Source organism: Protomyctophum bolini, assembly GCF_963924005.1.
Source record: "Protomyctophum bolini genome assembly, chromosome: 18".
Lineage (NCBI taxonomy): Eukaryota > Metazoa > Chordata > Actinopteri > Myctophiformes > Myctophidae > Protomyctophum > Protomyctophum bolini.
In genome coordinates, this window is record NC_137879.1 from 24,922,699 (window position 1) to 24,942,719 (window position 20,021).

Genomic DNA, 20,021 nt, shown 5'->3' on the forward strand with positions numbered 1-20,021 from the left:
GTCAATACATTATCATCAATTACATGCAATAAATTGATGATGCATACATGCATGCAGCGAAGGATGTAACCAGGACTTTCAGGACCCTGACATGAAATGACAAGCTGGTAATGGCAATGTTTCACTGGCCTGGTTTAGTTTCCCATTATGGATTGGTGCCGAAGGCAGAACTGGTGGGACAGATTATTGACAGATACTTTGTTGTTTGTGGGAATGCATGGATGAACTTGTGATTAATGTTTACTGTGTGTGTGTGTGTGTGTGTGTGTGTGTGTGTGTGTGTGTGTGTGTGTGTGTGTGTGTGTGTGTGTGTGTGTGTGTGTGTGTGTGTGTGTGTGTGTGTGTGTGTGTGTGTGTGTGTGTGTGTGTGTGTGTGTGTGTGTGTGTGTGTGTGTGTGCGTGCATGCCTGCATGTTTTTTTACAGGAAAATGATGGAGGTGTGTGGAGAGGCAGAGAACCGTCTGGCCTCGGAGTTGATGCAACACGAACTGCAGCTGGAGAAAGATGTTCTGGACCCCCTCAACCAGCTAGCAGAGGTCCGAAAGTAAACGCACCTCACACATGGGCAGAGACAGAACAGAGAAATATGCAGCAAGATCTTGTTGAGAAGTGTTCATTTAACTCACAGACCTACAAAGGTCAATTTGTACAGCCTTGTGCCATGGAGGGTTGAGTTTCTATTGACGTTAATTCTTGCCTAACAGCAGATGATTTAGCTAATTGGCTGACCATAATGTGGCCTGGTTATCGCAGGTGGACATCCCCAACATCCTGAAGCAAAGGAAGCAGCTGGCTAAACTGGTGCTGGACTACGATTCAGCAAGAGCACGGTGAGTTTATCTTTAATGGTGGTGCATGATCATAACGGCATCCCCCTCTGTCTATCTGACTCCTGCCTATATAGTCAAATCTTAAGTGTTCCGCGTCTATATGGTTACAAATGGATAAATTAACTCGGAGGACTTGACAGTGCATCAGCGTTGATTTCAGCCATGAATGTGTGGTTTTTTTCCCTCTCAACACAGATGGTTGCAGGCAACCAAGTCGATAATCTCAGGAACCAACACTCAAGCACTGACGGCCAAAGCTGATCTTTTGAAGGAAGAGGTGGATGAGGCCTTGAACAAAGTGGAGCTGTGCAAGGTAACAAGCCTTGCTGGCCTACCAGGTCAATGGTTGGAATCTCCATATTGGCCACCGCCATTTCCAGAGCTCACATTTTGTTGACAAAGGGAAAGTTATTCCTGGCGGCTTCCTAAAACAATAGCTCAGGCCATTCTTAATGCCTGACCAACAAATCAAGCTACTGTACACATCAGTGAAAGAGGAAGTCTTTAACCAACTGCTGTCAACTTGCTCTGTTTATCTTGCACACAGCCAGTGTGTGGCTGCCTGCCCGCCTGTTTCCCTTATTCGATTGTTTAGGTGCATGTGTGTTTTCACAGTATTTGTCTGCTCTTCTCATTGAGTGGATATGTTCCTATCAATGACAATGCTGAGTCAGTGTGTGTCTCTGTCTTCCTCCTTGCCTCACTGAGCATGTGTGTTTGTGTAAATCTAGTCGTCTAGAGTTTGGTGTGTCTCAATCAGTTTGTACGTACTCCTCGCCTGACTGTATGTGTAACCCTGCACGATGTGTCAGGTTTTATGTCCAGGAAATCCACAGCCTTGTGTTTCCTCTCTCTCTCCCTCTGGCTCTCATTGAGACGTGTTGCCAACAACAGGAAGATTTGTGACTCACAGAGAGCGCAAACTAATGGTCTCAGCTGACCGCTAACTACTGTACACCCACCACTCTGCTACCTGGCTGACACAGACTCTAATGTGTCAGTGGGGCGATGGGTTTATTTATTAATGATATGTCGATTTGACAAAATCAATGGCCTGGAAGGGCTTTGTGTTTCTTTATAAAGGGAGACATGGCAGACCACTTTCCCTTTGCTTGTTCTATTGAGACGGACAGGAGGAGAGCCAAGGGGGAGATATGATGAGACTGACTTGTGTTGTCAAAGTTGACGGTGTCAGAACACTGCTATCATGGAACAGTGCATATATGTTTATGCACAGCTGCAACATAAAGTCAAAGACGTTTTTCTTTTAAAGACAAAGTACTGTATAACAGCACAATCTTTATATAATAATTCATGATATACCCAGCACTTCTGGTTCCCTATGGCAGACGTCTTTGTTCAGTCATGCAGAAAGGCATTCTGTTTGTTAGTGGCATGTACATTAGTTTCAAATGGAATTTCTCTTAATCTCTTGGTCTGCTTCCAATTGTTTCTTGTATTTTTTGGCACAGGATCAACTTGCAGCTGACATGTACAATTTCTTCTCCAAAGAGGGGGACTATGCTCGCTTCTATGTAATGGTGAGTGTGCTGCATTGACGTGCGCTTCACAAAGCCGTGTGTGTGTGTGTGTGTGTGTGTGTGTGTGTGTGTGTGTTCGTGTGCGCGATTCATGGGAATGTTCACAGCTGTACACATTAACTGAGAGAACAGAGAATTGGCCAGCTTCTTATTGACTTTGTGTCATTTCTTTTTTTTAAGTGGTTCTCACTCTCTCACCCCTCTCTCTTCCCTGCATCCTTCTTTCTCTTGACTGTCTGTTTCTGTCTATTCTGCTCTCTCCTTCGACTTGTCCCCCATCACTTTGTCTTTCCGTCAATGGCTATATTTATGTGTGCGTGTTGTTCTGTTCCATTCCCAGCTTCTAGAGGCTCAAGCTGATTACCACAGAAAATCTCTCACTGTTCTGGAGTGTGTCTTGCCGACCATCCAAGCACAGCAAGGTACTGTACAACACATTCACACAAACTCTAACACAGACTTTACACACTTTCCCCTGAACAGCACAGCACTGCCATTCTGCTCCATCCCCCTCCCCAACCCCCCTTTTTTCCCCTCAACTTTTTTTTAGAATGACGAACTGTGCAGAACACCACCTGACCCACTTTTATTCCCCCACCAACAGTACAAAATGCACCACCAGCACCAAAACGGACCCAAGACAACTCCTGTGTCCTTTTAGTTTCAGAGGCGTGCGTTGTCCCCATCCCCCACGCCTTTCTCAAAGCCTTTGTCGTACTGTGCACGTCTAAAAAGCTCCCTTCGGTACCGTAAAGGTTTCTGGCCGAGCACAACAACAGAAACCCTCGGCGGCATGCAGAGAGCCGACAGGCTTTTCACTCAACAGAGGAAAGCAAGTTTAGCGAAGGGCTGCGTTAACGCTGCAGTGCTGCTTTGTGGTCTTTTAATGCGTACTACTGTTCACTGAAGGCCTGTTTGATGGCAGATCCGGCTCGGCAGAGGCCAACTTTGTACGCCACAGATATTCACCAAAAGCCAGAGTCGCTAAGGAGACGGCTGTTTTGTTTCAGCCTCTCCGTCCCATAGCTGTCGCTTTTCTCACTCACTCCTTCTCTGACTCTTTTCGGTCTTTGTGGTCGTAAAGTCTTGTCTTGTTCTTTGGAGCTTGTTTTTCTGCGGTAAACACATGTGGTCTTTACCAGACGATGCCTGCTGGCCTCCCAGCATGTGGCGATGACTCACAAACTCCATACGTACACACACACACACACACACACACACACACACACACACACACACCTTCTCACATCACTCCCACCTGGGTTTTACTTCAACCCCCTGACTCAACTCCACCCAGTCCCCCCCCCCTCTCACACGCATGCATGTAGTACTAGTAGGCACAAACTTTTGTTATAAACGCAGCAGTGCACTCACTGTGTACAATTTATGACGGTGAAAATAAATAAATATCTTTTATCTATTAGTTAATTTCTTTGTTGTGGTCTTTCACTGTATTATATTCCCACTATAGTCTACACACTAATATGACCATCTATTACTCCTCCTGTAACACTTTTATTCTTCATCGTGACCCCAAGAAACGGCAAAATATAAAATCATGTTCTTTGGCTCACCGCACTCTTTTTGCTTTCGCAACTCTCTCTCCCCCTCCTTCCGGCTGGCTGTCTGTCTATCAAGACTCCTGGACAGAAAAGCCGGCATTCGGGACTGCCTTGGACGAGCACCTAAAGCGCAGCAGCAGAGAGATCGCTCTGCCCTTAGAGGCCTGTGTTATGATGCTGCTGGAGACCGGCATGAGGGAGGAGGTACGGGATCAGGGATGGAATGCATGCCTGTGATGATCGTTTCTTACGTTCACAAACATGAATATTAGTTAATCTCGTGTCTCTAGCTCTACACCATCCATGCACCTCAAATCTTAACACATTTTGACCTGAAATCAGATTCTAAAAATGTAAAATGTCAAAAATAGCAGACCTACAAGCTCGTAGCGTGCCACTCGGTGGCGTGCTATGAGCTTGTAGATCTGCTATTTTTCAATAGCTAAAGCATAACATAATGCTAACACCAAAAGGGGTTCCCGCCCCAAAATGGGTTAACACATTTTTGGTTGGAAAAGTGAAGTGCTCGAAACATCCAATGACGAGGGCAAACCGCGGCCGGTGTATTATTCTGCTAATCCTCGATGGAGGAACATTTCAGCAACTGCACTGCCGTGTGAGAACGTTTGGGTTTAAGTGGTTAACGTATATTATAGTCTCCCACCGCCAGAGTTTTGCCTGTCCTGTCAGTCCTGCATGTCATTCAAACAGGCTGCTGTTGTATAGCGCTGTGCACAGTTGCGTGGGACCATGTCTGTCATTAGTGGTTCGTTCTGTCAACAGAGTGAAAAGACATAACTGAAACCAATTGTTTGTTCCCATGAACATCTTCAGTCTGGAGTTCATGGGCGGAGAGATGAACTGTAAACGGGGGGAAAATATCCTCCTTTGATTTCCGTAACACTCTTTCCCACATTCGGAGAAACTTGTCAACCACTTGTGCTGTAATAATGATTCATGATATGTTTGTTTTTTGACGTGTCTCCTCCCTTCCATCAGATTTAGAATACAATGGAATCTACACGCCTCCTGTCATTATGAATCAGATGTGCGTGCGTGCGCGTGTGTGTGCGCATAAGTTGCCACGAGTAAAAACCTCATGACTTCATACAGGCCTATTTTAAAGTCCAAGCCTAGGTGTAGCATTACGGTCAGGTTAAGGTTAGGATAAGGTTTACAGTTGTGCTAGTGGTGGTGACGATTAGGGAATGAAGTCAATGAAAGGTCTTCACAATTATGGTAAAACAAGCGTGTGTCTTTGAGTGTATGAGGGAGTGTTTGTGCGTTTTCTTGTGCATACCGCGTTATTTGTCCTCCCATTCATTCCCTAGTGAGCCCGGGCAATGTCAGTGTGGTGTGAGGACTGGCTAAAAATAAATAAATAAAAGCTGTGTTGTGAGTGGCAGGGTGTCTTTGTTTTCTGTGTGTGTGTGTGTGTGTGTGTGTGTGTGTGTGTGTGTGTGTGTGTGTGTGTGTGTGTGTGTGTGTGTGTGTGTGTGTGTGAGAAGACTCATTATGTGGAAGAAGGGGAAGGATGAGGGAATGTGTTGCATCTGTATCAGGGCCTGTGTTTGAATCTGTATCAATAAAATCCTCAGTGTTAACATTGAGTCATTTTACTGTGTTTAAACTAAGGCTTGCTCAAATGTGTGTGTGTCTGTCTCAGGGTCTGTTCAGGATTGCAGCAGGGGCCTCCAAACTAAAGAAGCTGAAGGCTGCACTGGACTGTTCAACGTCCCAACTGGAGGAGTTCTACTCTGACCCCCATGCTGTCGCAGGTGTGCTACAACCCAAATTCTGCTGTCATATCTGGCCAGTATCTGTGTTGAGTTAAAATCTATCAGTCTTGTCTTTCCATCCACGTTTGGCTTCACCTGACTTATAATAGGAACTAGGAACACTGTGATTTAAGAATCGATGTATTGTTTGTTTCGTACCTTGCATAAAACACAAATCATAGAATCCAGTGTGTTTCATCTCTTATTCTTATTTTTCTGTGCAGGGGCGTTGAAGTCGTACCTTAGAGAACTCCCTGAACCTTTACTGACCTACCATCTCTATGATGAGTGGACCCAAGCATCCAGGTGAGAATGGAAGTCAAATATCTCTTTAGCCTTCAATAATATAGAAATTGCACAGCCTCCAAGTAAGGTGAAAATGCATGTCTAACTGTAGTTTTTTGTGCTTATGTTTGTATGGATATCTGATAGGCATGTTCTATATCTGCTCTATTCAGCCAGGGAGAGAACAGGAACTGTTACTGTAACTCAGAGAATGAAAGGAAGGGAAGGGTTCTATTGAGTTTACTGAAAATGGATGTTTATTCATCGCCTATCTATAGAGAGTGGATGTGTATGTCTGTTGTAATTAGTTTAAAATGTGTATGGTCCCGCTGTGCTGTGTGGTGAATGCGAGGTCCTGTTGTCCCTGAACTGTGAGCAGCAGTACTGTACTGTATGTGCCTACGTCACTGTTTGAGTTGTTGATAGCCTCCAAGGTCACCGAGCACATTCCTGTTCTTTAAACCGATGGATCTCGGCTTTGGTCCTGGGAGCAAAGGCTAAATGCCTAAATTGTAAATTGGACCCAGACTACTGTACCTCTTCTCAACCTCTCCCTCTCCCCCTTCCAGTGTGTCAGACCCAGACAAGAGGCTCCAGGCTCTGTGGGTGGTGTGTGATCTGCTGCCAAAGAGCAACAGGGCCAACTTGAGGTACCTGGTGAAGTTCCTGGCCAAGCTGGCCCAGGAGAGCGAGGTCAACAAGATGAGCCCCAGCAATATGGCCATCGTCCTGGGACCCAACCTGCTCTGGGCCAAGACCGAGGGGTGAGAGAGATGGTGGAAGGATTGTGGGAATTACCATTCTGTAACTGTGAGGTTGTCAGTTCAGTCCCCTTTCTGGCCATCGGTTAATCATGTGTAACTTGGCAGAATGAGCTTGAGTGAAACACAGATCAGTGTGTGCAGGTTTTCATTCCAACAAATATCTACGTGTGTTTCTGCACCTGGTAATGCTGGTTTTTAATCCTACCCGCTATGTTGCGTTCACCTGCTACTGTCCTAGGTCTAACTTGTATCTGATTAGACTGACAAGGTGCAATCAATTTCCTGTTTGGATAGAAAACGAGCAGTATGTGTTATAGGGATTGTAGAGGACTAGAGTTACAGTAAAGGCAATTATAGTTCGTCACACGGCTGACATAAATGACATTTTCAGCGTTAAAAAAAGGGTTGAATTTATGTCTTAGGAACCACTGCTCTACACTTCGGCGCCCCACCCTGTCACTCTAGATAAGAGTGCCTGTCCATGACTAAAAAGTTAAAGGGCGGGTCGGAGGAAGGAACAAGAGGAAGTTTGATGATGAGACCGACGAAGGGATATAATTCACTGGCTAGCTACTGTCCTGTGTGTACAGTATATATATACACCATCACCAAAGAAGAAGTATGCCTTCCCCTGTGGATATCACAGTCTAAACAAAGAGAGTGGACAACATGGCAGGTTTCTTAAGAACATACTCTCTGATATTGTAGTGACGACCAACCGTTATTATGTGGGGAAGGCATCTCATTTTTGTGCGTGCTGGTATTACTATACTCGTGAGGGCCAAATGGCCCCAGAAGTATAGTAGCATTAGAGAAATGGACAAAGAGAAGAAAAGGATGTTTCATGGTTGCATTTATGTTTTTAACGTGTGTGTGTGTGTGTGTGTGTGTGTGTGTGTGTGTGTGTGTGTGCAGGAGTCTGGCTGAGATGGCTGCAGCTACCTCTGTCCACGTGGTTACCATCATTGAGCCCATCATTCAGCATGCAGACTGGTTCTTCCCTGAGGGTGAGGAAGAGAGGCCTCGTCATGTAGAATAAAATGACCTTTTAATTGCATGCTATGTCATTATTATTTATTTTTAAAGATATGTTTTGGGGGCTTTTCAGCCTTTATTTGGACAGCACAGTGGAGAGAGAAGGCAAACGGGGAGAGAGAAACGGGGAATGACATGCAGCAAAGGCTGTCAGGCTTAGGAATGCATTAGAGCTTATATGTGTTATGCGATTTAACCACTAGGCCATCGTCATTATTTTAAAGAATGTATGCAATTTACATGACATTAAAGGTGAGAATTCTCCAAAATAGTTCAGAAATAGCAAAAATAGCAAATGTATAAGCTCACGTTGCAATGCATTGCGGATTTGCGAATATAAAATAGTTTAAAGTGGTCAAAGAATACAATTAGAATGCAAGACAAACATCAAAAGCAGCCGATTTGGGAGAGTGCTGCTTTTACAGGTGGCTTGAAAAGCGATGTAGTGGCAACCTTTTCATGTTCGGCTGGTCTGCCTGTCACTCAAGGTGCAGCTGTGCTTTCACGCTGCTGAGACAAAAACAGTCCTTTTCATGATGATTGGCTGGCCAAACGTGCTCAGACACAGTCACAGATGCACTTGTTTTCTTTATATTGCTACGGCAGTGTTACATTCCCTTAGGTAAAGGTCCCTGTAAATAACATTTCATTTCTTGTTTTTATATTGATTACAGTAATTAATACAGTATGATTATATAGTCATTAAAATGGAGAAAGAATGGAATCTGCTGAGTGTGACTTTGGCAGAGCCAAGGCTAGCTGACAGCTATTGTTCCAGGGGATGAAAGAATGGCTGCACGTACCTCATGGTGTACAGTCAATCATATCCTGTCACTTTAGTTTCCACTATGAATAATCCCTAGAAAGTACATGAGAGCATTTTATTTAAATTCATGTCGAAACAGCGGTGGATTTTAGAAGCGGACAAGCCCGCAATATAACTAACAAGATGTTAATTTAAGCCGTTAAACCTGGTCCCCCAAGGCTCCCCCAAGCTATTTTCAGCAAGTGTAAAATCAGCCATTCCGACGGCATCAAGGCCTGCCAAAATACATTTTAGTCAGATTCAGTCGACTGAAATCGTAAAACTAGACTAACACTAAGACATTCCAGGTGACTAAAATATGACAAAAACTAAATGAGGTTTAATTCCACAGACTGTGACTAAACTAAAATGTACTCATTGACTTGTGAATGTGACATGAACCTGCTTTGGCTGTTAGATGTGGAGTTCAACGTGTCTGGCATGTTCGCCATGCCCACCCCTCCCTCCAACCACAACAACCACAACGACTACGACTGCAGCACCATAGAGAGGAAGAGACCTGGCAGCATGGTGGGACCAGCAGACAACGACACACCTCGCAAAGACAGGTAAACAGCAGTTTCAATACTGCAAGGTAGAAATATTCCGTTACAAGTAAGAAGTCAGGGATTCAAAATGTACTTGAGTAAAAGTGCAAAAGTATGCTTAAAGGACAACTTTAGTTTTTTTCAACCACGGTTCATGTTTTAGGTTGTTATTAGAGAAAGTAAAAGATGAGTCTTAATTCTTTTCGGCTATTTTAAAATGGCCGATATATATATATAGGGCCAAAGTGGTTAATGTGTGTTTTGTAATAATAATCAAAAGCTACAAAGTAAATAGTAACTAAAGTTTTCAAATAAATGTAGTGTAGTAGAAGTAAAAGTACAGAAAATTGTAAATACTCAAGTAAAATACAAATACCTCAAAAATGTACTTAAGTACAGTACTTAGATAAATCTACTTAGTTACTTTACACCACAGGTAAACAGCCAGGAGAACCACACAGGGGTGTCCCTGGGGCCCGACTGGGGTCCTGAATGATGTATGTTGTTGTTGGCATGTGATCCAGAATTCCAAACATCTCTCCTGTCTACTATTGCCACTCGCCACAGTGGTCAGCTAAACACTTGGGCAGCTGGTTTTTAATGGTGGGTTTTTCCTATCTTGCTCTATTTAGGCCTGACGCTATATATCAAAATTTATAACCAGCGAACCAACCAAGCCGGCTAATCTGCCTCGTACTGGAATTATACAAGCCATTATTAGATGTGTCAAAGCAGTAAACACATCTGTCTCTGCAAATGAACGTCAAAACTCCTGACAGCTGCAAAGGGGGGAAAATGATTCAGCATTAGCTCAGCCAGCTTCCATGTAGTTAAACATTTTCCTCTGCATTGAACCACACATCCTAGCTATTAGGAGCAGAGGGGAAAGGGCCATTTATATGGCACACAGGGATTTCTAAGTATGGAATAATGGTCTGTGACAATGATTACTTTAAATTGCATTTGTTTTGTCTAATCTAACCAAATCAGTAACAATGATATGTGCTTAATTGTGTGGTTAATTGTCCTAAGAACTGTGGGTGCTGAAACTGGTAGTTTTCCTTAACTGTGGCTTTTTGCTCCTTTTTAATTCTCCCTGTAATATTAAATATATAATCCCTGTAATATTGCTTCATAATCTACCCTGACTACTGTGTGTGTGTGTGTGTGTGTGTGTGTGTGTGTGTGTGTGTGTGTGTGTGTGTGTGTGTGTGTGTGTGTGTGTGTGTGTGTGTGTGTGTGTGTGTGTGTGTGTGTGTGTGTGTGTGTGTGTGTGCGCGCGTGTGTGTGCGCCTTTCTCTTAACCTGGTGGATTGGAGCTTTCTAATTTTCTAATCAGAGCTGCGGTGTCTTTCTCTCCTTTGCTGCTTTTCCCTCTCGTCTCCCTGTAGCATTTCTAACAAGTATTCGGACCACACCCTCCGTAGAGGCAGCAACACCTTAGGTAGAAAGCAGCATGCGTCACCCGCCTTCCAGCCTCCGTTACCCCCCGTGGAGGCTGCGGGGCCGGGGCACGGGGCTGGGCAGGTGGCGCATACCGTGACAGAGCCCCCAGGGGGCTTGGGCTCATCTGAACCCTGCCAACCTAGCTTGGCCCAGAGCATGGCTGCTCTAGCAGCAGCCCAACAGCTTCTAGCCCAGCACACTGAGGAGCTCAGGTAAGGGGCTGCTTGTTTTCCACTGGGGTGGGAAGGGAGAACACAGCATGCCATACAGACATGCAATTACAAAGCACAATGAGAGGAAATGTATTCAATTGCACGTGCAGGAAATACATGAAAGACTTCTGGAAGTGCTGCCAGATTTAGATTTGTTTTCACGTTAATGGATAAGATCAGTTCAAAATGCTGATCTTGCAGACACACTTTGTGCCTCTGGCAAGGCCACCAGTCTTAAAACAGCTCCATCACTTCTAGCAGACACAGGCTCGTCTCACTGCCCTCACTGCCCACTGAAACAGTCAGCAACAATGACTGCTGTCACGTCTTAACATTCCCTGCCAGGGCGCTGTCCTCCAAATGCCTCCTCCCTCCCTAAAACACTGGCATCAGCTGGAAACTGGGACTCAACTGCTCCGGGATGGGAGCCTGGACGTTGGTGCTTCTTATGTAACCATTGAAGGGTGTCTTTGAGTCAGTCAGTGAAAGGAGGCCATTCAGAGCACAAGGCATTTCAGACAGATAACTCCATTCAGTTCCAGCATTCTTATTGATCCTACAGGCTGAAAAGGTAAACTCAGGAAAGAGGCACTCTCACAAATGTGGTTAGATACAGTAAGGCTTCTTTAAAAAAGGGTGAAACAATTAACCACTTAAACTCTATAGTTGATGGCAGTGACCAAGCCTACACTCTAGGCCCCCTCTTTTCCCCATTAAACCAAATATCTTCGCTGAACATTTGCAAGCTCACAATGCACCGCATTGCATTGAGTTGGGAGCTTTTAGATCGGCTGTTGTCACCGACAACGTTCGCTCCACTCTACCGAACGTTATAGAGTTCTTGTCGTTAAAGCACTCATTGGTTCCACATTGTGATCTGATGTCTCTATGTCCAATGATTATCATCCAGCATTTTGAAGAGCTCAAAACAGGTGATTCCATCTCTCTCTCTCCAGCTACCCGAAGCTACGCGACTCCACCTTCACCCCCACCCCGCTGCTGCAGCGGAACGGCTCCGCAGGGGGGCTAAGTGGAGGGGCCGGGCAGCTGAGTGTGGGGAGCCCCGGGGCCGGACCCATGGGGCCCAGTCCTCACATGATGCGCAGAGGTGAGCAATTCAAATCTGCACACGATATACCAGATACATACTGTATTATCTTCACACACACCCCTTCGCCCCCCTTATTTTTTCTCAACCCCTTCTGGCTCTCGTCTTTGCTCGCGTCATAATTATCCCTTCCATTTTTTGTTTGATCCTCTCTGTTTTCTATGCACTGTTGGTTTGACCTTCTGTTTACTATTGCGCGCTTGTAATATCGTATTAATATCTTGTTATAAGCTTATTTTGCGGTTGCACTTGTACATCGCTCTGGACAAGGACGTCTGCTAAATGTCTAAAATGTAAACAAAGCCCTCTTTGTACTGTGTAAAGCAGTAGCCAATGCAGAAGTCCCTGCATTAGTGCTGCAGACAAGCCATTATTCAGTGTTCAGCGCAGTAGACCCAAATTAGTATGAGTTCACACAAAAACTCAAATGTCTCTCAGTCAACTACTGTAGCTAACAGACCATTGCCTTTTAACGTCCAACCTTCAAACAATGTATTTTGGCTGTTGGATAAGTTGAGTAAGCAGCATGGAGTGATGGTTGGGAATCAAAGGCCACATCTGTGCTCCACTTTGTTTACTAGTTAGAGAGAACAGGGAAGCAAATATATGACTGTACAGGCTCCAGGAGCTACACTATGTGACTTTGTCTCAATGAACTGCAGTGTATCAACAGGATTTAATTTAATTTACCTCCTCCTGAAATGCTAAAAAAGACCTGTTAGTTGTTGGACCATACTGCTTTGTCCATGTTCCTGCATAGAACACGTGAAATCATTTTAGTCTTTATAAACTCTGTTATTAATTGTATTAAAGGCATTATAACTTGACACAGGAACACAACGGACACTTGCTGCTGCTGATTCTATTAAAATTTGATGCACTTAGGTTGTTATGTTCAAGAAGAAATTTGGTTTTAAGGTACGTTGTTTAGTCCGATTTTAAACAATTCAAAGGAAGCATATCAGCGTTCTTTAGGTAGTGTATAAACACTTCCACTCTTTCAGTAAATAATCATTTCGATGATATTGGATAATTGTGTCTTGTTGGTACAGAAATAATATACATTGTCATTTTGCAGTTACTATGGTACTTAGGGAACATGTTACAGAATAGACATATAGACAAGGTAAAGAAACTAACCTTCCTTAGTCCTTTATTTGGTAATTGATCTCATAATTTCATACTGCATAGAGCCTATTGTACAGTCCTTGTGTACTGCATTTCCTGCATGTCCAGAATTAGTTGCGACCAAATTACGCTCCGTTTCCTGTTGCGTCTGAACCACCTTTTTGAATGTTCTGTACTTTGGATTTGATTTGATTTGATTTGATTAAGGATCCAGCTGGTGCCATAGCAACACGTAAAAACAACAAATACAGTTATAACCGTGAACTCAAAATACAAAATCATTAAATGTCAGTTCAGTACTCAACCCAGAATAAATAATAAACCAACTAACATAAAGAAAAGGCAAAAGAATCATAACAATAATAAATTAATGCAACAATAATCAGAAATGTGAGGGATCTAGACTGTAAATCAAGCCTTCTAACTCTATGGGAGCAGTGGCGATAGTGCTGGTGGTGTGCTGAACGCACGCGCGTCCGTTCACTGGGCGCGTGAGCGCAAAAACTCTCGTCCTTGATTGTGTTACATGCGCGTGAATTTGCGCGCATGCATGGAGCCTTTTGATTTGGCATAGTGCCAAGGCCCACGGAGGGGTTGATCCGTCACTAAGCATGTTTGTAATTGTAATGTAACTGTCCAGCTTATTGATAATGCTCTACACCTCCAGGTACCAAGAAGCCAGCTCCTGCCCCTCCCAAGCCGACCAACCCTCCTCCTGGACACCCCACTAGCTCCACCAACACCCACCCTTCCTCTACAGGCACCTCCCAGTCCATCAGCCCTACCCCTCGACCCCTCTCCAGCCACTCGCCCACCTCGCCCACCTCCCCTACCCCGCTGCAGCCCTGTGCCACACCCAGGCGCCACTCCAACAACCAGACCCCCATCCAGGCACCCAACCATCCGCCCCCGCAGCCTCCCACCCAGGTCAGCCCTCTAAGCCAGCCTCGGTCACTTTGCCAGCCCGCCGTGGACCATCACCAGGGAACTGACCATTCACCGCCAGGTACCCCCACCCCTCCAGACACCCCTCCGCCTTCCACTGCTGCCGCCAGCCAGGACAGCCCTGCACCTCCTCCGTCCCCCTCTCCCTTCCAATCAGGCTCCCTCCCACGGCCACGGCCTGTTCCCAAGCCTAGGAACCGGCCCAACATGCCGCCTCCGCCCCAACCCGCCACGCCAGCTAGCGATACCAATGGGATCTGTGCAACTGCTTACAAGATCATGGGTGAGTGTCATTAGCCTTGTAAAGGTTGAGGTTAATTTCATTGCTCATTTTTGCCTCCTGTTCTCACATGCCATGTATTTGCGATAACAGTGGGCATTCTATCTGAAGTGAAATATTCTTCATTTGAATTATTGAAAATTAATTGCGGAATACAATTGTATACAGATGGTGTGTGTGTGCGTGTGCACGTGTCAAATTGCAGCTTATTGGTTGCTTGTGCTGCCGTTGGTTGGCATAGTGTGTAGCGTTAGTTCAGTCCTCAGCCTTTCGTGGGACATACAGTATACTATGAACGGATGCTGTCTTTACAGCTGTTCTCTCTCTCTCTAATAATGTTGTATTGCAATGCGTCCACAGGTTAAAAAAGGAGAACTTGTGGAAAGGTTTGTTGTTAATTGGACCTTTACATTTGCAGCTCGTGCACTTTTTTTGTTTATCTTTTGCAACATTTATCACCCCGGGCCATTCTTGTTTGCCTGCCTGCTGTCTACACAGACACCATGGTCACAAATCATTAACCTCCATTCCAAATGACTGACATGTCTTTTCAGTGACATTATTCACCAAGGGTTTGCAACTGACAGCAAGGTGTTGACGAGCGAATGCACATTACATTTCTCAATGCAAAAATGTATTTAGCTAATTCAGTCATTTGAGTTTCAGTGTGTCATTTTCAAACCCTAAACACCCCACACAGTAAGGTTTTAATCAGTCAGAATATAATATGAGAAAATCTGATCTTGGTATCATCACAATGAGTCTCCAAATTTGTACAACAAACACTATGAATCATGTTTTAAGTCTGGAATGCATGCCTATGAGTGGCTTTGTACCTGCTATGTATTGCCTATAGTGCTGTGGTTCTCAAACGTTTTGATTACAAAGCCCTCCCCCATAACTTTGAGAGTGTACATATGGAACCAAAAGGACCCTTATGAGTCAATTTAATGCCATGTGTACACTCCCACAGTTACAGACGAGACCATTTGGAACCCTCTCAAAGAACTTTGAGAACCACTGGTCTAATGTACTGTACCATATGAAGTCAGAGTGCATAACAGCATGCATGCTTCCAAGCATCCAAAGCACACACAATATGCACTCTGCTAAGGCTTTCAACCATCAGCTGTTTGGTTTCCCTGTCTTTGGTCTGGAATGGGGTTTGGTTATTGTTCGGCTTTAGTCAATTCTATGCACTTTTTAATCCTACATAGTCATATTCCTTTTTCTCAGCTGTTATATATATTTGGAGGGGGGGACATTAGTTTTTTATTTTGCAATTTACTGGTCACTTTAAACAATTATGATTTCGATCAATAACCAGCCCTATTTCAGATTGGCAAAACTTTTTACAAAAAAGTATTATTGCAGTTATTCTGTCACCTCAGTTTACCACAACTTGTCGCACGTTCCTTGTGATGGCACTTTCTGGCCAAACGGCTCCACCTGCTGTTAAATGACAAATCTCTCACACTTGTTTGATTGCAGAATTTTGCATTTTCCATTCGTTTAACAGAAAACTATTATATTTGTTGAATGGCACAAATGTCATTAGTCTCTTCAGAACATTGAATAACTTTAAAAGAATAACTATTTCGTTTTTTGTTTTGTTTGAGTTGTTCATTGTTGGTAAATGTGGGCATGTAGTGTAATAATTACCGTGTCAAGATATGTGTTACATAACGTGTGGTTGCATCATCACACCTCATTACATGTAATGCATGAGAAAAGGGTTTGTCCTAATTTACTAACTGAACAGAGTTGTCGCAGCATGCAGCTTTGATTATGGCAGCCATATAGGAAAAATAATTATAGTAATTAGTATGGCTATTAATATTCTGCATTATTGTGGTCCATAATTAAATTTATGACGAGTTGTTCACAAGCACCCCCAACTACAGGACATTCAGTTTATTTGCCGGAACACATGAAACACATGATACCTGCTCATAATAGACAAAAGGCACATCAAATATCGGCGACACCATTCATTGAATAATAGAAATGCAAAGATGACTCGGGAAGTACAAGCATTAGAGGGAGAGACTTTCTACGTGGAAAAAAGAGAAAAAGATTGTCAAAAAAGTAATACGTATTTGGAAGTAAAAGAAGGGGGGCGGGCAAGTTTTCCAGGCTGAACAAAGTTGACCCAAAGACAAATGGATAGAAACCACTTTGGTCAGACCAGTTAACAATAGAAATTAAGAAAAAAACACTCGTGTTTTGGAGTTTAACGTGACTGTGTTCTTTTCAGACCCAGCCATGTCCTTTAAGGGGTTGACTCGGGCCCTGGTTCCCGAGTTCGCTGTGGAGCAGCAGCACGTGACCACTGGCCCCACCTCCTTCATACTGACCCCTCCCAAAGACTGTGACCTGGACACGGAGAGTACCGTCCTATGAAGAAAGGAGAGCGGGAGGGACAGAACACCTCCACACCTTGGGTCCTCCACCCCTTTCTCATCCATTGTCCATCATCCTCTTCAATCACTACACATATCCGCAGCCCCCCAACACAGATACACAAACCTGCTGTTATCTTGCCCATTCCCCACTCATGTGTAACACAACACGTATACACATATACAGTACACACACATACTGCTGCCACCATACCAAATCAAGACAATCTGCTGCAAAACAGTAGAATTGAGAGGGTCTCCTCCCTTTTAGCACCCTTACCTATATACGATTGTAACCGTAGCACTGACAAAGCCCTTCATGTAGCTTTGTCGAGTTTTAGATGACACAGCAGTGAAGAGCTCGGCTGCTTCCTTTGGAGGAAAACGGCATGTTGTTCGCCAGGGCGCCTGAATAGACATAACTAACTGGGGGTTGTGGGTTTCATTTGGAAAATGTGGATTGATGAGGCTTCTTTGGTCATTTTGGTGTGAGGTGTGAGTTTTTGTTTTGTATTTTTTTTAGGTGTTGTGGGAAAAATGGCCTTAGAACATTAAATAATGAAAGGTGTTTCTGCAGCACATGGGGACGATAGAAATAAAAATGTTAGAAAAGTGAAAGTGTTGTTGCTGAAGTGTAGCTGGTGACTGCAGGCTTCCAGTCATCTCAAACACTTCCCCCCCTTTGTCCCAATCTTGTTTTTTGTATGAAACCTGACCTTTGCTCTCTGTATCTTTATCTCTTGTATTTATTTACAAAAAATACACATTCCCTGTGGCTTTATGTAATTATGCAGTCTTTGAAATCAAAATAATGCCTTACTGGTTCCTACTAGAACCATATAATGATAATGATACTTTATACTTTACTGTATGGAAGAGTCAGAAAGTGACTTAATACTTACACAACAGTATTTACAAGGAACTGCTGTCACTTGGCAACACAAATAGTTTGGGGATGTATGAAGAGGCTAATATTACCCTGCCTGTGAATATACTGTTGTACATCAAAGCTGTATGTTTAAGATATGTCTTGGATGTGCAGTATTGACTTTAGGTTCCACAAACAGGAAGGCTACGTTGCCACAAAGTGACACATCTGAAACGCCCATCGCCCTGCAAAGCCTACAGTATGTTGCTTCATGGCAGCCAGCGTTGTAATTGTAAATGATGACTACTCTTCCTTCCATGACTATTCTTATGTCATCTAAAAATCAAGGAGCAGTCATAGTAGAAGGGTGAGCATAAAATGTTCATACGGCTAGAATGTAAAAAAGCCTTTCTAGCAGGCCATCAGTATTTCACCTCTTTATCTCAACTTGTTCTGTCTGGCGTTGCCAGGGCATTACGAACGACGGACTCTGTATGAAATGAATGTTGGTAAAAGGATGATTTTCAAGGCACTTGCCTGCTAACTCATCCTTGACAGTGAATCGCTTACAATGGTTGATATTGCACTTGAGCACCACCCAAACTCAAGGAGCTATTGTTTTTTGGGTGTTTTCTTGCCGGTTTCCCCTAACTGGGAAGACCTTCTCTTTCCCCACGGAGCTGAGTGTACAAAGTGCTGTACTAAACTCAGTAGTGAGGTGGTGTTAGATTTTTGGCAGACAAAATGGTTTTGTGGTGATTTCCCGATGTAAACTCTCTCTCTATCTCTCTCTCTCTCTCTCTCTCTCTCTCTCTCTCTCTCTCTCTCTCTCTCTCTCTTTGCCTTGAATATAACTCGGGAGGGGGGAGGGGTCCGGTTCCCAAGGAGAGCCAGCCCAACATGGTACCAAGGGGAGGGGAAAATATGTCTCAGATGCTGCAGTTACCATGGAAACAAATGTTTTTGTACTGCATATCAGAGACCATCACACATTGTAATTGTTGAGTCAGTCTTCCCCCCTTGTCTCTTTCTGCTACCGTACCTCACTGCCTTATTCTGCATCGAGACCGAGGGTCTCGCAAAGCTCCTCAAAGATAAGCAAATGCCATTGAAACTTAGAAAACAACAATGCTGCATTTATAAGCTCAATTGTTTTGTATGTACAGTATGCTGTCTGGTGAGCTTAAAACCTGAAAAAAACAGATGTAAGGTAGGATAAGGTAAAGCTTTAATGTGGTTTGCAACAGCAGTGGAGAAAATGGATCAGAAGAAAAAGTATACAGGTGGTATACTGAAACATGAATGCTTGGTTATACTCTCTTTCCAAAGAAAATAAAGTGTATGGTTAAAAATTGGCAAAGTTGTGCATTTGTGCTCATGTCTTACTTTACTTTTGTTTATGGCCTTATGGTATAATATTTTATATTATATTTATATTTAGATTTGTTCATAAGATTTGATAGGCTGAAAATTATTTGTTAAACTTTTTACATTGTAATTGTCACTATCGTCACTATTTTCCTTTATGTATGTATAAGAAACTAAACTCCAAAATGTTCATTTTTCAGGAAATGGAAAAAGCATTCAGTTCAAGTGGAGTTCAATTGGTTCAATATTTATTTTAACCAACACACGTAAAGGGTGTTCAATAGCACTAGCAATACTAAACAGTAGGCTTAATAAACTGAACTCTCTTTGTCTGACAGTAAATTAGAGAGAACATTCACCATGGCTATAAGGAAGTTAAGGAACAGGGGTTCTGAGGATGAACCTGGACTGGCCCAGCTGAAGTGCTCATGGTTAAGGTGAAATCTACTATACGAAGTTCAGACCAGAGTTTGGTGACATATGCCATATGGAGTTCCCTGACGTCAGCACAAATTGCCATTGTTAAGGGCCATTCACACGGAGCACTGTAACTATAATAATGTAGTTCCAAGTCAAAGCGATGCATTGTCAGTGCAGTAACCACAGCAAGTTGTTCAGTGGTGGTGCTATTGACCAATGACCATTTGCAGACCGCGGCCATCAGAGTTTGGAAGCACTCGTTTTCAGTAAAGCAATGTCCTGCTGCCTCCTGCATTATGTGCAAATTCAAAACAGGTGGTATGCAGGTCAGTTATATCTAACAAGCACTTCCAAACGGCAACACTTAGAAAAAGAATCACCTGCAAGGACAGAAAGTAACTCATAATGTCTACAGTGGATTTTTATGAAACAAACACTTTGAGGATAGAAAGAGAATAATTAAAGCTTTTCGTACAGCTGCAATGTTGGTGATTTGATGTTGTGTAATACAATCAGATAGGACTTTTCTGTTTGGATGAATGGGCTGTCTATGGGAAGTTGCACGGGCACCTATAGGTAGCACCTTGCCATTAACTTATATGGTAAGATGGCCGTGGTCTGCATATGGTCAATTGGGGGGCAATGCCAACTCAGATTGGATTTTGTGCCCCTCCAGTCCAGATTGGCCATGTTCT

The 20,021-nt window shown here is 43.6% G+C and overlaps 1 protein-coding gene across 4 annotated transcripts in view; it reads left to right on the top strand.

The window, feature by feature from the left end:
• The window catches only part of arhgap17a (Rho GTPase activating protein 17a), a 42,585-nt gene extending 23,695 nt beyond the window's left edge, over nt 1-18,890 (top strand). For 2 of the 4 annotated variants that reach the window (XM_080789887.1, XM_080789888.1), the window contains 15 exons: nt 426-537; nt 755-831; nt 1,027-1,144; nt 2,304-2,372; nt 2,713-2,794; nt 4,011-4,138; nt 5,601-5,712; nt 5,937-6,018; nt 6,567-6,761; nt 7,677-7,768; nt 9,020-9,170; nt 10,541-10,807; nt 11,764-11,915; nt 13,711-14,271; nt 16,526-18,890. In XM_080789887.1, the coding sequence (XP_080646013.1) occupies nt 426-537; nt 755-831; nt 1,027-1,144; nt 2,304-2,372; nt 2,713-2,794; nt 4,011-4,138; nt 5,601-5,712; nt 5,937-6,018; nt 6,567-6,761; nt 7,677-7,768; nt 9,020-9,170; nt 10,541-10,807; nt 11,764-11,915; nt 13,711-14,271; nt 16,526-16,671 (2,344 nt within the window). In that variant the 3' untranslated portion in view covers nt 16,672-18,890. Of the gene's footprint in view, nt 1-425; nt 538-754; nt 832-1,026; nt 1,145-2,303; nt 2,373-2,712; nt 2,795-4,010; nt 4,139-5,600; nt 5,713-5,936; nt 6,019-6,566; nt 6,762-7,676; nt 7,769-9,019; nt 9,171-10,540; nt 10,808-11,763; nt 11,916-13,710; nt 14,272-14,628; nt 14,655-16,525 lie in introns of all 4 variants that reach the window. The other 2 variants (XM_080789889.1, XM_080789890.1) reach the window with 2 other exon arrangements.
• Nucleotides 18,891-20,021: the final 1,131 nt, after the last annotated feature.